Raw genomic sequence first — 21,275 nt, forward strand, 5'->3', positions numbered from 1 at the left:
CTCATCCATCCATTCAACAACATATGGAATGCCTCCTAGGCATCAGGCATTCTACCAAGTGCTGAGGATGAAAAGATAGCTGGGGTCTTGGCTCTCATAATACTCATTTTCTAGTCAGGGAGGAAGACACACAAAGAAACCAACCAACCAACTAATAGTGAGTGCTAAGTGTCATGCAGAAAGTTAGAATGGGTGATGTGATAGAGAATGACTGTGCAACCACATGAGATGGAGTACTCAGGAAAAATTTCTCTAAAGGGGTGAAATTTAATCTACTATCAGTTCTGTCTGCTAAGGGCACCTAGAAGTAATGACATACCAGTAGCAATGAGCACACCTAGGGTGCAGTTCTTATCTTCTAAATACCATTCTCTACCTAAAGGCTCACTGGAGAAATGGTTGATTCAAAGGCTGGAGGAGGAAAAGTACAAGATGAGCATGGAATATCTTGTTACACCAGAATGTACGTGCTTACAGGATGGGGGCATGACAAAATGACATGGGACCCAGCTTGAAAAGACTCCCACTGGCCAAATGTGAGATAACCTGAACAATAAAATATAATGCTCACAATGAATTATAACCCATTGAATATATTAAACAAGCAAATCAATAAATAACTGAGGGAAAAAGGGAAAGCTCCTTCTTTAACAACAGAATGGCATCTAATTAATGGAGAAGGAAATAAGAGAATTAGAAAATCACCATTTGGAGAATATAAAAATAATAAGTGAGAGGAAAATATGAAGAGAGAGAAAAGGATAAGGCAAGTGTAAGATGTTATCCTTTAGGTACAGGGCATTTTTTTTTGGGGGTGTTATTTTGTATCTTTTGTGTTATTTGAATCATTATGTGATTTGAATTTATTATGTCTGAATAAAAAGTTAAAAGGAAAAAAATAAACCTGCTATGAGGTAGAGCAGAGAAATGGAGCAGTAAGTGAAAGAACATAAGACAAAGGAAGTTTTTACTTTTATTTTTTGGGATAGGAGATGCCAGAGGATGTCTATAGGGTGACGGAGTGAGGAAGTAATTGCAGAAACAGAGTCCTTGAGAAGGACAGTGGGGTTGGGAGCTATAGCAGTAGAAGAGGGATTGAAACTTAATCCATTGTAACCCAAGGACAGGCAGAGTTTGAGCCCAGCCTGGGGACGATGGTAGTTTTGGTGGTGAGAAGATGACGTTTTTGATTAATTCTCTGTGCCCAGTAGTAGGGTGGATTTAGAATTTGGAAGTGGGATGAGAAGATCTAAAGTAGTTCTGGGGAGTTAAAAAGTGAAGATTTTAGGGAAGTGCAATAGGACCGTCACAGTATTGAGGGACCGTTTGAATGCAGTTAGTTCCTTCAGCAATGCTGAGATGCTTGAGTGCAGGTACTAAGTAGATGGATACTTGGCTATCACCAGGGCTCGGTCCTTGAGAGAGGAGGGAAGTAGAGGAGGAAGGAGGGAGGAGGAAGGGAGGGGGGAAGGGGAAGGAGGAGGTAAGTCATTTGAAAGAGCCTGATTATGATGAACAATGAAATCTAAATCAGGTAAGGAGGGAAGAGAGGGCATCAGTGTTTGGAGGTGAGATTTATTTGAATCTATTAGATACCAGGCCTGGAACACTAAGTATGTGCTAGGGACAGAGAGATGATTTAGATGTGGCCCTTGCCTTCACGGCACTTACAATCTAGTAAGAAAGATAAACAAATGAAGAATAATTTCTACAGAGTACACTATTAAATCAGCATCCTTGCAGAACTATGGAGGTCCAGAAGGAGGCCACTCAACACAGCCTGAAGGGAGAGAATTTCAGGGAGGGTCCTCAGATGGTGGCAATGCTGGAGCTGAAGGATGAGCTCACGAGCTGGCAGAGTGTGAAGGAAGAGGGCAGTAGAGTCAGACAGACCCACAGTCCTGGACAAAGGGCAAAGGTGATGAAACACCACTGTTAGGAGAACTACAAGTTCCTACATTTAATAGAGCAGGGGTATAAAATTTAGACTGGACAAGGGAAGGGCAGGCCAAATTGGAGATGACGCTGGGGGGCAGATCACAGAAGACCACGTGTGCCATCCTGAAGAGCTATAAAGGTAACAGGAACCAATACAGAGTTTTAAGTAGTGAAGAAGCGTAATCAGATCTGTGGTGTTGCCACTCTAGTGGCAAAGTGAAGAAGCCAAACTAATGGCAGTGACATGCTTTAGAAGACTTTTTGCTTCTCAAGAGGAGGAGTAAGACATTTTTGGAATGGAAACAAAGCTGCACAAATAATTATACTAAAGAGTAAACACTGATGAATAAAACCAAATATAGCTCTATTTTCACATGCAAAGAGCAAAGGGGAAACGAATAATTTTTGCGTGTGTCTCAATTTCTCTACCTATTGCTAGGTATACTGGTGCCTGCCCCTACCCTCTGGGGGACTATGAACATGAATGAGGTTTATGGGTGACATGCTTTTGGGTTTTAGAAACAACACGGACATAAGGCATGATGATACTTAGAAAGATTACTGGGACTCTGGACCAGGGAACTGATGACCAGGCTTTAAAATTTAATAAATAAAATCAGCCTCATTGTTATGCTGTTGGCGACAGAAACATCAATAAATGCATAAAGACTTCCTTTATTAATCTTAGTTAGGTTTCTAAGTAATGTGTTTAAGAAAACAATTTTGGCTCTGTTACTTAGCAAAGAATAATTACAAACTATATTAATATGTTGGTTTTACACTTAAAAATCAGAGTGTATGTTTTAGGCAAAGCACTGTGTAGGTATAGCTTTATACAAACTGCTTTGAAAAGGATATGCTTTATAAAGCAACTCCGTGTGTAAGCAGAAGCAACATGTGGAATCTAGAAGAATTTACAGACCATCATATATGAGAATTGAAGGAGTCAGTTTACTTTGACCATAAACAGAGAACTAGTTTTACTATGTATAAGATATATAATTTCTTAAATTATCTGATCAACATTCATTCAACAAGCACGTAAGTGTGCAGCAAATTTTATAACAATTATTAACAGCAGAAACCAATCTCTTAAACATCATTATTTATACTGAAAAAGGCATTCTTCTTTATCTGAAGACCCTTAATAGGGGTCAGTAAACTATTTCTGTAAAGGGCCAGAATGTAAATATTTTTGGCTTTCTTTTGGTTTTTTTTTGGCTGTACCACTTGGCTTGTGGGATCTTAATTCCTCAAGCAGGGATTGAATCTGGGCCCCCGGCAGTGAAACCACGGCATCTTACCCACTTGGCTGCCAGGGAATTCCCCTATTTTTAGCTTTCTCTGCCACTGCAGACTCTGCCCAGTTTACTTAACCCCACAACCACAGGAAATATGTAGACAATTGAGTGTGGCTTTGTTCTAATAAATTTTAATTCCAAAAATCACGCCAGCAGGCTGGATTTGGCCCACAGGCCACAGTTTGCTGATCTCTGTCCTAAAAAACACTTCTAAGTCTTATCAGTTTCTCTTTGATTAGAAATTTACTCACAGGAACCATAAATTAAAGTATCAGAACATGAGAGGAGAGGAGAAGCCAAATTATACTGGAAATTTTAAGAAACCTCCTAAGAAGTCCCCCATTTTATCCCCACCAATGTTGCTTATAAAAGAACAAAGACTATGCAGATAGGGGATGCTGCAATGAGATTTACTTTTAGGAAGAAAAGGTTTTTCCTTTGTTAATTTTCCAGCTCATTTTCCTAGCTGATTGCTTTCCACCCATTTCAAAAGTGTTTTTAGAGCAGAACTGCCCAGCTTCATTTCTGTACAGCACTTGGCAGTAAACATAAAGCTGATAACAAGCTGATCCAAGCTATATGTCCATCAACATATTTAGAGCACTATGCTTGACTACATTCTTAGCATCTGGAACATTCCGCTATTCAGTATGCACTTAGTACTCTCCACTCCATGTTTTTTAGTCAACTAAATCATGTATCACACAGGGGAAGAAATAAATTGTAGGGACTTTATGTATATATGTTGGATCTATGCATTCGAGCTATAAGCTCTTCAGGGAAGAGATGCTTTTCTCTTGCTTTAATGCACCTCTGCAGAGCTAATAAAAGCTTTTCCTCAGGTAGCATCAGTTATGCTTGCTGGTATTGTCAATGCTATGAAAGGTATACTTGAATTTCTGTGTTTAGTTACTATCTTCCCTGTAGCTATTCCTCCTGGTCACTGGATGACACGTAAATAGTTTATTTTATGTGTAAAAGGCCTGGAAACTGAGAAGCTCACAAGAAGGAAAACGTCACAAGTAAATAGGAATGTAATAGGGAACCAAACAGGAGAAAATATCACCATGACATATTAGTGCCAGGAAAGTAGTCCACAGCAAGAAAGCCCCCTTCTGGGCTGACAATAACGTTGACTGCATGTGGAGATAATAAAAGCTAATAAATGGCAATACATCCTTTATTTAAAAATAACAAACCAACCTAAGAGCTAAAACCTGACTAAAAGGATGAGTCATATATTTTATTTGCTTTAAATAACTGATGTATTAATTACATATATTCTATTGCCACATCCATCAAATAAACTATGCTATTCTTTTAAAATATGACCTTTTATTTTTCAGCTAACAAAGGAAGGGAAGGAGATGTTAAACAGAAACTTCCAGATAAGTAAACATAAGAGAAAATACATGTTTTTTCTTATTCAAAGCATAAAAAACTCATTAAAAGGTCATAAAGCAAAAAACATAATATGACTAAAACTACCAAATTTTTTTAAAGCATTGCAAAATTTAAAATGAGATGATGGCTTTGATATAACTGCAAGTTAAAGACAGTTGAGTTTACACCCACAAGAATTTGCAACTGTAAGACATGCTTAGTTTGGACTTTGAGAATTTATTTTTAGATAGATAGATGGCTCAAATAGTTCCTTTGTAAGGAACTAGAAACCCCACAGTTTTAAATGTGTATAAAAAGCTTATGTCTTATTCTAGTTTAAGACTCAAGAAGAAGGAATTTAGGGTTACTGAGATATAGAATAGTAATTCCCCTATAATTTTCTCTCATCTTGATCTTCAATTTCTCTTATAAAGCACTTCAACTATTTTCACTACCTGGTCCCTATGTTAGTATGACTTATTTATTACTAGCATTAGAGAGTGATGATTTTTTTTAAAAAACTTGAACGTCTTTAAGGGTAGTGAAGTTGGTCTGTAAAAGAAAATACTAGAATGATACTTCTTTTCAAGGTAAGCCATGTTGATACAGAAGCATTTATCCAGGAACAGAGTTGAATAAACTAGTTGAGAGTTGAATAAAATAAACCTTCTAGTTGATAAAGTAGAAGCTTAAATAGGATTAGAAGATTCTGTTTCCTGGTCCAAATCTAAAGTCCCTGTTATGATACTTAGGTACACAGAATGGGCCTTTACACTCAGTTTCTGTTCTGTTCCTATAAACCTTGTTTAGGTAACATTGAAAATTTGCTTTATCTCTAGCAATACCATTCCAGGGTATTTATCCAAAGAAAAACTAAAACACTAATTAGAGAACATAAGATACATGCACCCCTATGTTCATTAAAGCATTATACACAATAGCCAAGATATGGAAGCAACCTAACTGCCCATCAGAAGATAAATGGATAAAAAGATGTGATACACACACACACACGTGCACACTGGAATACTAATCAGCCATAACAAAGAATGAAATCTTGCCACTTGTGACAACATGGATGGACCTAGAAGGTATCAATATTATGCTAAATGAAATAAGTCAGACAGATAAAGACCAAAACTGTATTATTTCACTTGTATGTGGAATTAAACACTAATGAACAAACATAACAAAACATAAACAGAGTTTTTTATATAGAGAGAACAAACTGGTATTTGCCAGAGGGGAGGGTGGGTAAGGGGAAGAAAGAATAGGTGAGGAGATTAAGAAGTACAGATTTCCAGTTGCAGAATAAATGAGTCATACCCAAATAAATGGGTATGAAATGTACAATGTGGGGAATACAGACAATAGCTATGTAATATCTTTGCATGGTGACTTAACGGTAACTAGACTTATCTATCATGGTGATCAGTTTGAAATAAACATCAAATCACCATGTTGTGTAAAAGGAACTAACACAGTAGGTCAACTATACTTCAAAACCAAACACTCATAAAAAAAGAGACCAGATTTGTGGTTACCAGAGGTGGGGGGTGTGGGGAGGGAGAATTAGATAAAGGCAGTCAAAAGGTACCAACTTCCAGTTATAAGATAAGTAAGTACTAGGGATGTAATGTACACCATGATAAAGAAAATTAACAGTGGTGTATGTCATACACAAAAGTTGTTAGGAGAGTAAATCCTAAGAATCCTCATCACACAAAAAAATTTTTTCTATTCTTTAATTTTGTATCTATATGAGATGAAGAATGTTCACTAAACATTGTGATAATCACTTCCTGATGCATGTAAATAAAATTATTACACTGTACACCTTAAAATTATACAGTGCTATATGTCAACTATATTTCAATAAAACTGGAAGAAAAGTAAATAAAATAAAAATTTGCTTTATTCTCAATAGGTATGCTTTTTACTTTTTTATTTTTTGGCCACGCGGTGTGGCACGTGGGATCTTAGTTCCCTGACTAGGAATCAAACTCTTGTCCCCTGCACTGGAATCATGGAGTCTTAACCACTGGACTGGCAGGGAAGTCCCTTAATAGGTATGCTTTTTAAGGATAGTTTTAATTATGCTCCATGTTAAGTGATCTTACAATGGATGTTATTTGAATAGTTTCTAAAAAGTTGCTGACAGAAAAAGAAAGGAAGGAAGGAAAGGAAGAAAAGAGAGGGAAGGAAGGAAGAAAGAATAAGGGCAGGGTCAAGGAATTTGCCTCAATCACTTTTTTGTATTTTCTTCTTTTTCTTTTCCCTTTATGTAGGAGAAATACACTATTACTCAACTTCTACTACTAGACTGGCAGCCCTAATAACTTTCAATGTAGCATGTTATGGATATAGTCCTGCTCCTAAAAGAATAAGGAAGAGACACTTCCACATGTAACTCAATCACTTTCAAAATTGTATCTACTTTTACCACTGCCTGGATGTGCAGTGACTGAATGGTACATATTTCCTTCAGTTTTAAGAATATGTACTGGGAAGGTATTAAGAATAAATATTGGGCCGCTCTGCTAGAAGAGTGTTTTGAAGTCAGTTTCCTTGCATAGCAGAAGGTTTTCCACTACATACAAGGTCTATCCTTATTATGAGGGCTTGTGAACTTTGTAAATTCTTTAGAGCTTAAGTTCTCATTTTTCATGGCAGTGCCCTTTACCAATTACTCCACACACTGGGACATCAGAGTTACCATTAAACAGATCATTAAAAACGACAAATCAGGTCCTTACACCTGACTAAGTTAGTCCTGAGTGTAAATTGGGTGCTTGGGGACATGCATGCTCTCCTTTGGATCACTAGAGTCATATTATTGCACTGAAGCACAGGTAATTTACCAACTGGTCAAAGATATGAGCTGGTGGTTAAAAACTGATGGAGATTTTGGCACTACTGATAGAGTGAGTGCTCTTAATACATGCCTTCAGAATAACACTTTTCCATTTGGATTGAATCAGTTTAATGAGACATTTGTATTTATGCTTTACTTCCACTAACATATTTGGAGAAAATGTTTCATTTAGATTAAACAAACACGAAGGGTAAGACCATACATATGGAAAATACTCTATTTACCTCTATTAAAAAACAAACCACACTGCCTTTCTACTCAATTTTCAAATATAAAAGAACTTCCTGAAACATTTCTTAAGCACCATCAGTCTTAATACCCTCAATTTTTAAATTATTTATTTTATTTTATTTTATTTTTAGCTGCATTGGGTTTTCTTTGCTGCACACAGCCTTTCTCCAGTTGTTGTGGGTGGGGACTACCCTTCGTTGCAGTGTGTGGGTTTTTCATTGCAGTGGCTTCTCTTGCTGTGGAGCATGGGCTCTAGGGGTGAGGGCTTAGTAGCTGTGGCTCACGGGCTTTAGAGCGCAGGCTCAGTAGCTGTGGCGCCCGAGCTTAGTTGCTCCATGGCATGTGGGATCTTCCCCACACAGGGATCGAACCCATGTCCCCTGCATTGGCAGGCGTATTCTTAACCACTGCGCCACCAGGGAAGCCCAGTATCCTCAATTTTTAGAAATCTATGAATATATTTGACTGGTACTATGTACAAAGCATTATTCTGCTGAATTCATCCAAATCTTGTACTATTAATTTATTCCTTAGTTCTTATCTTAAAGAATTTGACTAGTATAGGTCAAGAGAACATAGCCAGGGTTATACCTCCTTTAGAAATGGAACTTTGATCTTCTCAAGGTCAGTAACAATGTTACCTAAAATAAAATGTGTTCATAAAATACTACACACCTTGCAGGAACCAAACAGGACATATTCAAACAGGTAATATCTGCTTTTACCTCAACATTGATTCACTTTGAAAATAGTTTTGCAGTCTACACTTCAAACACAGAAGCTTGGCATCTCTTGTTATCAGATCATAAACAAAATGCCTATATTATCAAAGAGTTCATTTTCTCCAAACATCTGTATCGTCTGTTAAAGAAATATTGAGTTTCTTTATATTACTCAAAATAACATTGAGTTTAGAGTTATATATCAGACTTGTGAGGTTAAAGCTCAAAATATCTTAGAGTTGGAATTTTTAAACAGCAAAGGGAGAAAAAACTAAGCTGGCCAGGGTTAAGAGAGGTGTAGCATGGCACACAACCTATTCTTATGCGTCTTTTTATTTCTGTCCTACTCTGCTTACAACATAAGGGAAAGGATCCTTGGCAGATATAAAAAAAAGCAGGAATTTAAAATAATTTTTAAAAACTAATTAAAGATATTTTGGAAAGAGTTCCTTGCATTCTTCAGAAGGATTAGCAGCAATATTTTGTGCTGGGTAAAAAAAGAACACTATTTCTCTTCTGAAATGTCTGATTACTAAATTTATTTTCATACAAATGTTAAAACTTTGTGATCATGTTCCAAATTGTTTCGAACTGCAGAAGAGCCAACAGTACACCAACTATGAGAAGATTTAGAATTTTGAGTTATACTATACCAACCAAAGCATCCACCACTTTGTCTAGAAGAGTAACTTATTTAACTTACTGCCTCTAAATTATTATTATTTTTTTACTTTAAATAAGAAGTCGGAAAGTGACTACATATTTTATATCATATGAAATATCCTACGCATATTTTTAAACAGAATTAGTTTTTATCTTCAGGCTTCCCATCTCAAATTCAAATACATCTTGATGAACTCAACTATATCCAAACAATGTACATAGATAAACAACAACAGCAAGTTACTATTACAGAAACTTCTATTATACCGAGGCCTATTTAAAAAAAATCTAAATTTACAAATGGCATAAAGTAGGTCTTTGATTCAGTCACTGAATGTTCTCCAATTTATTTTCAAGACAAAGTAGTGGAAGAGATCTGAAACTTGAGAAGGTCTATACATCGATCATTATCTTGACTCTGACTGAGGGGTTCCCCTGTATCTGGACAACATCAAGGGCTATCTGTCATATGCAGGAATGTTGCTCAGGGGTCAAGCAGTAAACTTTTATTCAGAGTTTCCTGGGATGACATCGAACTTGGGACTTTTCTGTGCCACGCAGCTGCAGGCAATAATAATTTGTTCCTTGTCTAAGAAGGAGAAAATACTAACAACTATTTTTCAAAAAACAAAAAATGTAGAAGAAATAGCTACCTTCAGGGAAATAGAGTTGGGACGCCCTACTCCAAGTCCTTGTTGCAATGTACTTTGGAATGAGACATTCAAGCTCTCAGCTGGCATCCTAGACTGTGGCTTACTCTATCCCTATCCATCTCTTTCAAGGAACGTTTTCCTTATATCTGGCAAGTAGAAAATATCAGGGCTTGAGATAAGCAGTGTATTTTCTTATAACCAAAACTGTCCCCCTGACATTGCTTCTTTCAAAGAATCAATACACTATGATGGAACAATGTGATTCATTTTCCAAACTTGTGTTTACAAGCAACTTTTCAGGAACAGAGCTCTCTTGCTAAGGCAGGAACATCTGTATTTACAACACAGATCTGAAACACCTACATGTTTGTCTGTATAACACGGCATGTTTCTCTTGGCTGCAACAATGGTTTATCTCTGTATTTGAGCAGGAATTTATAAAGAGGTCACTCTCGATATTTTAGCCAGAAGAACACTTAGCCATTAGTTTTGTTTTAGGGAAAACAGAGAAGTTGTAACAGCATAAAATATCACGATACTGTTTCTACTTTTGTGCATGCATGCAACATTACCATCTGAAGCCTTCTTTAATTCAGTTTTCAGTTTTTCCTTGTCTTCTGCTAGTTTTTTATTTTCCACTTCCAAAATGTGTTCTTCTTCCTTGCCATTGTTTTTCAAGAGCTATCAGAAAAGAGTTATAGAAAGAAGTAATCTTAGATTGCAAGAGCCAGACCTTCTTTCAGGAAAAGAGCTGAATAGTGTATTTTAAATTATTGCTCTTTATTTTATTCTTTGTCCTTTTCAGTATCTTACACTTTTTTATAATGTAAGCTTCTGTTACAGAAACTTGATATTTGGCAAACACACACAAAATTTCTTCTATGATTGAAATCTCTGAAATGAAATTAACAAGAGTTTCTGGTTGGGCTAGAAATAATTAAAATTATATTTTCAAAAGTATTTAGACAAACAATGTTTTTCCTTAATTGTGTGATATTAATCTAAGGGGAAAAATAATGCTGGGGATAATATTACTTGGAAAGCCATTATGTTCCAATTGCAGAGCTGTCTACTCAGACTAGTTTTATATAGACAAGTTCATAAGAGAAGAATATAATGTTGTCAGGACAGAGATGGGTAAGTGGAGAATGACAGGGCCATCTCTATTCCTGGACAATTCTACCTAATTTTCGTTGAACAGTCTCCAAATTACTTTTATTCAGTTAATCCTTTACAATGTTCTTTCTATTTTCAAACTTATTCTGGCTTTTAAAATGTTTATTTTATGTTTGTAGCTTATCTTTTCTAGGGAAGAAAAATTAATAGTAAAATATTTGAATAGTAAAAGATTTGACTAATATAAAAACATCATGAGGTAAAAATTTCATAATCTGTAGGGCTGGATAGAAATCATCATTGTTCACAGAATTAAGATGCTGACTTACCAAAAAGAAATTTTAATATGTTAAGTTACCATGAAAGGCAAATTAGATTAATGTTTGAAAAACAGAACATGTATATACTGGCATGGGTTATTTGACCAAATAAAAAGGCAGCAATTTGATATGGAAAGCTTCCACAGTCAGGTAAAAAAGTTAACTCAGGACAATTTAAAACAGACTGACACAGAAAAGAACTTCTACTGCAGCGTGATTCTTTTTCTAATGTAAGCTGATACATCAAACAAAGTGCTACTGAGCACTGCTACTATCACATGCAAATATTTTACAGTGCTGTGTACTATACGGAGTAAAAATGTAAGAGAAAGATGGTCTTTGCTCTCAGGTAACTTCAATCTAGTGGAAAGGGTGAGACAAGAGCAAAGATACTATAGCACAAGATCGAATACAATACTACTGTGTTATAACAGAGATTAGGCAGATCCAAAGGAGGAATAAAAGCTGGAATGGATATATTATATAATTCTAAGAAATATTTTTAAGAGATGAAGGACTGAGGTACCTGCTAAAACTGAAGGAGCCTCATATCCTCAAAATTAAAAAAAAAAATATATATATTTTTAAGAGCGGAAACTAGGGAAAAAACCCTCCAAATCTCTACAAGTTTGTTGACCACTTCAAGTTCAAAACAATCTTAGCTGTTACTTCACTGAATTCAGTTCACACAGTCTCCAGTGATTACCCAAATTGGAAGATAACCACTGAGTTACAGGAATGTTTACACTGACTGCTTGAATTATCATGCCATTGACTTGGAAAAGTTGGATTTGGTGTCAGTCTTGTAAATAAGCTTTCATTACTGCACCTATAAACTTGTTCAACTTTATTATGTGTAACTTGATGCTAGAGAAAGACCAAGAGCCCTGGGATCTGAAATTCAATAGCTACCAGCTATAATAATGCACATGTTCACAGTCCCACCCACCTTATCCCACCTTGGTAAGTGGCTGGTAAAACAACAAGTAAAGAGTAAAGCTCCATCACTGTTATACTAAAGCAGTTAAATTAAAAGTGAATTGGTCTTTCATAATTGTCTCATTTCATTAACTGAATATCATAACAGAAAGGGGTTCCAGGCACCATGTGCAACTCATTTCATAGGCTAGCATATGACTGAACGGCACAAAACAATGTGGTTAAGAGTGTGGATTTTAGAGGCAGGCTGCTTGGATTCAAACCTTAGTTCTGTCTCTTCTTAGTCACTTAACTTCTCTGTGCCTCCATTTCTTCATCTATAAAATGCAAATATTACCAGCACCAACCTCATAGGGTTGTTGCAACAATTGAAAGAGTTAATGCCTTACTGTGAAGCATTTGAACAATGTTAGCTATTATTTATAAACTTGAGGCCCAGAGCAAATGAGGTGATTTGCCCCAGGTCACAAGGCTAATTACTGGTAGATTTGGGACTGGCACTCAAGGCTCTTGGACTTCAGGGTAATGCACTTTCCATTAGATAATGTGTCTCTGATACAGAATGAAGAGATGTTTCAGCAATTCTATCCTTCCTCAGCTGATATTTCAAAACCTACATGAAATATCTTGAAATAGAAGTCATCTTTGACATTCTGACCTATGGGTTAATCAGTTATACTTTGGGCATTGACAATATTTTTATCCAGATTGCAGACTTTCTCCTCCCTGTGTACTGGCTTTTGCCCAGTATATCTGTGCACTTATGATCTAGTGCCACTGACTGGGCCACAGATATGCAGAAGCGGGGAACCAGGACAGCATGGAACCAAAGGAGAGGAAAACAAAAAAAGGGAGAAATTGTGGTGGATCAAAGAATCAGTAATCATGAAATAAATTTCCTTGCCAGTTAAGTAACTCGTTCTGAAAACAATCCCAAAAGAAATGTTTTGAGGAAAGTGCTTTTTCTGAAGGATAAGACTAATTTAAGTACATTAATTATGGTGTATATGAGAAAAATAATAGTACCCAAACTACAAAAACACTTTCCATTTTCCTGGAGTTCAAGAATAAGAGGGAAAAAAAGCAGTGTTCTATTAGCAGTTACAACTCACTACCCTAACATGATGGACATGGTAAATCAAGACAGGCTCATGGTATGTCTACAAATACAAGGCTGTGTGCTTTTGAGTTTAGCCATCATATATTAATCAAAGGCTTGAGGGGTTTGTTTTGTTTTTACCATGATGAAATGAGATCAAAGGACAGAAAATGAAGCAAATAATATTAAGGTACAAAATAAAGCTGACAGTGCTGCTGAAACACTCCAGTGATGTGTATTGCTTGCTTCTGAATACAGAAATACTGACAGCTGCATTTCCCAGAACCTATATTTACAACGAAGGGAAAGGTGCATGACATCTATGGATCAATGCTTTTTCAAAACTGAACAAAACAAAGTAAAAATATAAGCTGGTGCTTATTCTCTAAAAGTTTCCTTAAAAGATGGTGGTTATAATCTACCCAAAGAAACATTTTTGAATCCTCTTTTTGTAGTGGAAATAGGGTAGACTTCCTAAGTAAAACATGGGTTTTTGAATAGGTGACCATGACACTGCAGCATCAAAAATATTTTTTTGCAATGAGTTTTGCCTTATTTAATAGGCTTCAGAAAAAAGCTTTATATTGTAACAGCTAACTCATTTAGAGTTGATGAAAAGTGATGCTTATAGTTCTTTCTGTAAGAGGCTGGGGTTTAGGAGTTTGATAATTCTCTACTGTTAGAACACTTTTTTACATAAATATGATTTGATGTAATTATAATTGACTGCACTTCATTAATTTATAATAGGGAAATAATCTTATTGCATTTTGTTAGGAATTCTTTCTTCAAAAAAATCTGTTTCACTTCTGAATGATATCACTGATTTTTTTTTTCTAAGAAGCAGAATTAGGAAAACTTATGACACTTAACATGAACTGAAAACACTCAAGCTATGAGCTCTGACTCTTAAATTTTAACTTAAGAAAAAAAATACCCAAAGTAATTTTATATCTTCCATTTTTCCATTTGTTCTTTTTACCTAACATGGAAAACATCAGTATCTGATTTACACCCTCCCTGAGTAGCTGGGGGAAGATAGCATAGGGTTCTCAAAGAAGAATTAGCAGCAGAATAACCAAATTAGAGACTGAAAATGTTATATGCAGTCATCAGTCTATATCAACTATTTTCCTCTGCTTCCTACATAATCATCATTTAAAGAAAACAACAACAACAGAAACACACAGAAAAGACTTAACAGTAATTTTAGTGAAAGGGAAATGGAAACATAATACAAACTTATTAAAACTTGCTTTAGGTTATGAAGTAAAATTAATGGTAATGAAGGAATTAAAATCCATATTCCCAGGTCACTTTCTCCTTGAATCATAGGAAGTAGGTCCAATGGCATTAATCTACCATGGAGGGAAACAGAACACACAAATCTAAAGATAATAAAACACTTCTGAAACAATCATTTTGTAGAATACTGTTATTTATGGCCATTTTCTGCTTATAAATTATGAAAATGCTCTTTTTGATGCTGAAAAATAATAAACCACCCCTTGGAAATACCAACCTACGTATGGGGAACTTCCATCAGTTTTTAAGAAGTAAATTTAAATACCCGTTTTAGTCTTTCATTCTCTTCCATGAATTTTTTGGCAGCCTGGTTAGTATTTTCTGCTTGAACTTTAAGTACTCCTTTGTTTGACAGCTCTTTTGCCAGCTGAGTAATGAGGGTAACCAGACGTCTCAACACTCTAAGAAAATAAAAAAAAATGTCAGTAGTGTACAACTAGGTTAATCATCGGTAACTTTGACTTTAAGCAATAATTATCCAGTGACTCCCCCTTAGGTGTGTGCATGGTGGAGGGAGGTGATGTTTAAGGAAGGAAGATACATATTTTTTAATTCAAGTTTTCTCATCAAAACAAGCCTGTGTCTCATTTCTTCATTAGAAGATTAGCATTTGGAATGCGAGTTCAGTGGTACTTATTAATTTACTTATTTTCTCCATAGAGGCCTTTGGCCAGGAAGAGCAGAAACAGAATTTCAGACAGTGTGGCAGGGCCAGTAAAATTTTTCGCCCTCGGTTCAAAATTTAAAGAGGCTTGTGTGAGGCCAACCAAACCTAAAAACTGCTGCTTCACTTCTACATATGGGGAACTTCCATTGTTAGTAGTAGTAAGCATTATCTTCAACTATTCATTCCGCAGATATCTCCTCAGAAACTGCTACATGTTAAACACTGTGCCAGGCACTGGGGACATAGCAGGAAACAAGACAAAGGCCTTGCTCTCAAAGAGTTTAGGTTCTGCTTGGGAAGGCAAGAGTTAAAACAGTATTTGGTTACAACCACCAATAATGCTTGAAAGAAAAGTATATATGCTACACATTCTATGGGAGTGTACAGCAGGCAGAATGATGATCACAGGCCTCAGCTTCCCTGAGAAAGGGGCTAAAGTAGAAATTAGCCAAGGAGAGAGCGAAGGGAAGAGTGTTCTGGCAGAAGGGAAAGCTGGTGGGAAGACCCTGAAGCAAAAAGGAGCTGGGTACACAATAGGACCTCAATAAATATTTGTTGCAAGGATGGATGAATGAACGAGCAGCGAAGGGCAGTGTGGGTGGAACGCGGTGCACACGTCAGAGAAGAGTACAAGAGGAGGCTCCAGAGAGCAGCTGGGGCCAGAACACGCAGAGCCTTGTGGGCCTATCGAACCTACAAGCCGTGACTATTATTTGTTATTTGGGTCTGTCATGAGTTCTTTCATAAAGATGTTAGTATGCTAAATAGTACAGGAAAAAAAAACTATAGTATAGGTAGAAAAAATGAGAAACAAAAATCATGCTTTAAAATTGTGCTTTTAAAAAAACTTACAGCCAGAAAAATAATGAAAATCCAGTAATGTAAAGATTTCTTTGAGACCTAAAAAGTTTCATCTGTGTATGCTCATAGGCAGCAGGTCTGCTGGCTGAGCTCCTTTCAATGGCATGAGTTGAGGAATATTTTCTTACTTCTCTCACAGCATCTATTAGAGAAAATGAGGAAACATTACTTTTGGCTTTTAAGAATATAAGATTATTAAAACGGGAAGCAGTTTTAGCGCAACTGACCTAACTTTTAGATAATGGACTTTAGCTAGGGGCACTTTCTTAAAAAAATTAATTAAATTTACTTTTGGCTGTGTTGGGTCTTTGTTGCTGCGTGGGCTTTCTCTAGTTGTAGTCAGCGGGGGCTACTCTTCGTTGGGGTGCGTGGACTTATTGCAGTGGCCTCTCTGGTTGCGAAGCACGGGCTCTAGGTACACAGACTAAGTTGCTCTGCGGCATGTGGAAGCGTCCCAGACCAGGGATCAAACCCATGTCCCCTGCATTCGCAGGTGGATTCTTAATCACTGCGCCACCAGAGAAGTCCCAGGGGCTCTCTTTTTGTCCTTCCTCTACAGTATCTGGGAGGGTACCATGCTCAACATAGACGCTCTGTAAGTGGATAGTGGTAAACTTTGAATGTAACAGTATTTAGCTTTTTTATTATTCATCTAGGACTTACCATCACTGCACTGTCTCTAATCTCTAGCTACATGGCAAACTATTATCCTTTACTTTTTCTATCCCTAAGAGGTTTATTAAAATTCAGCCTACTGACAGTAACATATATAGGTCATGTCACATTACAATCAACTCTGGGAGACTATCCCATTTCTCTTACTACACTAGCATTTTAATTATATCTACTATTACTTTTTTCAAAAAATTGAAGTATAGTTGATTTGCAATGTCTCAGATGTACAGCAAAGTGATTCAGTTATATATCTATACCTACCTCTATCTATGCTTTTTCAGATTTTTTCCATTATAGGTTATTACAAGATATTGAATACAGTTCCCTGTGCTATACAGTACGTCCTTGTTTATTCTAGATATAGGATACTATTACTTTAAATTATTGAGATTTTAGAAATATTTGGTCACACTGAGATTTCCACTGACAAAGACTTGTTGAAATGGGATTGACCTATGGTGGCACATGGTACCCCAAGTGTCCTATGGATGGCACCTACTACTGGCAATGTTCAGATAGCTGCTCCTTTGATGCTTTCAGTTCTGCTAAGTCTCAGATTCAGGAGAACCACTTCTTTCTAGTGGGAAACAGATTTCAGATTATTAGCATCTATATTTGGTGTACTCTACGTGACTGGATTCTTGTATGTCCTAGGGAAGGTATCTGCCTTAGTTGTCACAAAGGCCAGTGGAGGTATAGGCAAATTAGGTTTTTCCTTGCATGTAGCCAGCAGCATTCTTAGGAAAGAGTTACTGCCAAACAGGGAAGAGATTCTAGTTGGAAATTTGAGGCCATTTTAACCATTATTTTACTTAATTTTTTAAAATAGCAGCTTTATTGAGATAAAATTCACATACCATAACATTTATCCCTTTAAAGTATATATAACTCAGTGGTTTTCAGTATATGCCCAAAGTTGTGTAACCAACACATGAATATTTTCATCAACCCAAACAGAAACCCCATTATCCACTCTTCTCCTCCCCCTACCTCCTGGCAACCACCAATCTACTTTCTGTCTCTATGGATCTATTCTATCTATCTGTCCTATTCTGGACATTTGATATAAACGGAATCATGTTTTATGTGGTCTTTTGTGTCTGGCTTCCTTTACTGAGTATAATGTTTTCAAGGTTCATCTATGTTGCAGCAAGTTACATAGATGAACTTGCTTCGTTAGTTTTTATGACTGAAAAATATCCTATTGTACAGATACACTACATATGGTTTATCCATTCATGAGATGATGGACATTTGGATTTTCTCCACTTTTTGGCTATTAAGAATAATGCTGCCATAAACATTGATGTACAAGTTCTTGTACTGACATATGTTTTCATTTCTCTTGGTATATACTTAGGAGTGGAATTGCTGGGTCATATGGCAATTCTATGTTTAACTTTTTGAGGAACTGTCAGAACTGCTTTCCAAAGCAGCTGTACCAGTTTACATTCCCACAAGCAGAGTATGACGATTCCAATTTCTCCACATCTTCATCAACACTTGCTATTATTTGTCTTTTTGATTATAACCATCCTAGTGGGTATGAAGTGGTATTTCATTGCAATGACAGTGAGTTTTCCAACTGACATTTTTATTTTCCATTTTCTTTAATTTCTTCCAGCAATGTTTTGTAGCTTTCAGTGTTGAGATCTTGTACATCTTTTATAAAGTTCTTTTCTAAGGTTTTTAGGCTTCTTGGTGTTATAAATTTTCAAAAATTCCATTTTTGAATTATTGCTTATAGCATAGCAATGCACTTCATTTTTGTATATTGACGGTGTATTTTGTGATGCCACTATATTTCTTTGACACAGTAGCTTTCTCGTAGATACTTTAGGATTTTCTAAATAAACAATCATGTCATTTGCAAATCACTGTTTTACTTTTTAATTTGCAATCTTGATGCTTTCTATTTTTTCCTAACTTATTATTATCCTGGTTAGAAAATCTATTACTTAATTGAATAAAGATAGTGAAAGTGAATATTCTTGCTTTGTTCCCAATCTTATGGGGCTAACTTTCAATATCTGACTAAGGATGAGGCTAGCTCTAGGTTTTTGTAGATGTTCATCATCAGAATGAGGATGTTTCCTTCTATCCCTAATTTGCTAATTAAAAAAAAAAAGATTCAATGTTTGCATATATTGTAAAATATCACAAGTCTAGTTAACATCCATCACCATATACAGTTACAGAATTTTTTTTCTTGTGATGTGAACTTTTTTTTTTGTGATGTGAACTTTCAAGATCTACTCTCTTAGCAATTTTCAAATATGCAATATAGTATTATTAACTATAGTCACCATGCTGTACATTACATCTCCATGACTTATTTATGTTATAACTGGAAGCTTGTATCTTTTGACTCCCTTTACCCAATTTGCCCACCGCCCACCCCTGAACCACCAATCTGTTTTCTGTATCTATGAGCTTGATTTTATTTTAGTTTTTAAAGATTCCACATGAGTGAGATTATACAGTATTTGTCTTTCTCTGTCTGACTTATTTCACTTAGCATAATGCCCTCAAGGTTCATTCACCTTGACACAAATGGCAAGATTTCATTCTTTTTTCATGGCTTAGTCATTTCTCAGATTGCTTCAATATAATAAGAGAATGCCAATCACTACAAAACATGTAAAAAAAAAAAACCAAGAACAAAATAGTATTTATGAGCTATTTTGAACAGACCAGAGGAACCAAACGGTACTGTGAAGATCATTACTCCTTGGCGATTAAACAGGAATAATACTCCTGGATCCACTATACAGAAATGCTAAAGATTAAGCACTATCAAAGAAAAAATGTAAACTGTCATACAAACCAATTTGTAGAAGGAACTGCTTGCATAATAATGAAGAGACCACGTCTGAAAAGTGGGATGGGGGCAACAATAAGGGGAGGGTGTGACACAAAGTGAGTTTTCTTGGATCACTTGTAGAAGCTTTCAAATTCCTCAGATGCGTTTGTGCTGACACTAAACATACTCTCCTGGGTGTCCTACTTCTTTTCTGCCTATTCCAACGTGCTAAAACACACACACAGATGCACACACACTTTTCAGTTAGTATTGGCTCTAGGAATATAAACACCTTGTAATCATTACCTCATTAGATCAACAAGAAAAAAAATTCCAGAATAAAAAGTGAATTAAGCTGGAATAACTCAAACCTACTGGGTTTACCTTATTTACACCAGTGTCAGTCTAGTGGATGAGAACGCTGGCGTGTGTACTTTACATATGTAACTGCATTTTATCTTTCCAACACTTCAGTGAAGTAGGTGTTATTCCCCTGTTCTGAGATGGAAACACTGAGGCTGCACGGATAAGTCCCTATCTCCTGTCTTTACTATCCATGGCTAAAGCGCCTGAATTAACCGTCCATGATGTTACTATTCTCTGGGAATTAATTACTCCTTCTGCCCACAGATGCAGGCTCCAGCCAGAAGTCATGATGCTGCTCTGTGACCCTGCCCCCTGGCCATAGCTTCTCAGATCAGGACTGGACACCTGGTGCTAGCTGGTCAGATTTTTCCCCTTAGAATTAGAATTGGGATTCAGAAATGAATTAGGGATTTCCCTGGCGGGCCACTGGTTGAGACTCTGTGCTTCCAATGCAGGGGGCGCAGGTTCCATCCCTGGTCGGGGAACTAAGATCCCACATGCCGCACTGCACAGCACAGCTCCCCCCGCCAAAAAAAAGAAAGAAAAAGAAAAAAGAAATTAATCGTTGCATATAGCTGGAGTGACGAAACTGGGCAGCTGTATGCTGCCTGCTTTCTGACCTGGGAACAGAGCATCAGAGTCCGCAGAGACAAGGAAGAGTGACGTGGATCCAGTGAGAAACACAGCGACACGAAAAGGACCCTTCAGTTTCTAGGAATTTGGCTTCCCTCCTTCCCTGGGCTGCTCTGAAACAACCCGGATTTTATCTTAAATCCCCCTTTCCTGCTCAAGTGAGCTGAAGTTCGTTTTCGACATATGAAACGGAAAGAACCTTGGCTAAAGTTCCCCTTCTGTATACGGGTATGTAGCAGTTTTCAGTAGAAATTCTTGTGACAAGTTTAGAGCTGGAAGCTCACGATACACTTCTAGAGCTAGTAAGAGCTGCAGAGATTTCCTCTCTCCCTTTATTTTGCAAACTCAGAGAGATGAAATGTCATTCCAAAGGTCATTCAGTTAGCTGGTGGCAAAGTTGGGGCCTGTTTTCCTTATTGTTTTTTGCTCGCTTGGTGTTATTTCTTCAATGGCTGGAGATTCAATCAGTAACATTAATTAACGTACCTTGAGACAAACACATTTTGAAATGAGGCACAAACCCATTCACACCCTGATACAATTACCTACTCATACCTACTCACACCAGTTATTCCCGGTTTATAAAGAGGATTCCACTCCAGAGGATGGTAATATGGAATGTGAGAAACATTTTCTCACAAGACGGTGGCATACCTGGTGGTTATGGCCCCAGGCTGGCCCCTGTAAAAGCTATCCAACCCGTAACACAACTCTGAGAGAATTCT

At 36.7% G+C, this 21,275-nt stretch overlaps 1 protein-coding gene and 1 non-coding gene across 5 annotated transcripts in view; both read right to left on the reverse strand.

The window, feature by feature from the left end:
• BCAP29 (B cell receptor associated protein 29) overlaps positions 1-21,275 on the reverse strand; it is a 41,300-nt gene that overhangs the window by 13,875 nt on the left and 6,150 nt on the right. For all 4 annotated transcript variants that reach the window (XM_057733628.1, XM_057733629.1, XM_057733627.1 and 1 more), the window contains 3 exons: positions 16,065-16,215; positions 14,811-14,946; positions 10,339-10,447 (listed from right to left, as the gene is read on the reverse strand). In XM_057733628.1, the coding sequence (XP_057589611.1) occupies positions 10,339-10,447; positions 14,811-14,946; positions 16,065-16,215 (396 nt within the window). The remainder of the gene's footprint in view (positions 1-10,338; positions 10,448-14,810; positions 14,947-16,064; positions 16,216-21,275) is intronic.
• On the reverse strand, positions 6,903-7,032 carry LOC130852888 (small nucleolar RNA U109). The gene has a single exon (XR_009053589.1). It is a non-coding gene; the product is annotated as a small nucleolar RNA U109 (small nucleolar RNA).

Source organism: Hippopotamus amphibius, chromosome 4 (genome assembly GCF_030028045.1).
Source record: "Hippopotamus amphibius kiboko isolate mHipAmp2 chromosome 4, mHipAmp2.hap2, whole genome shotgun sequence".
Taxonomy (NCBI): domain Eukaryota; kingdom Metazoa; phylum Chordata; class Mammalia; order Artiodactyla; family Hippopotamidae; genus Hippopotamus; species Hippopotamus amphibius.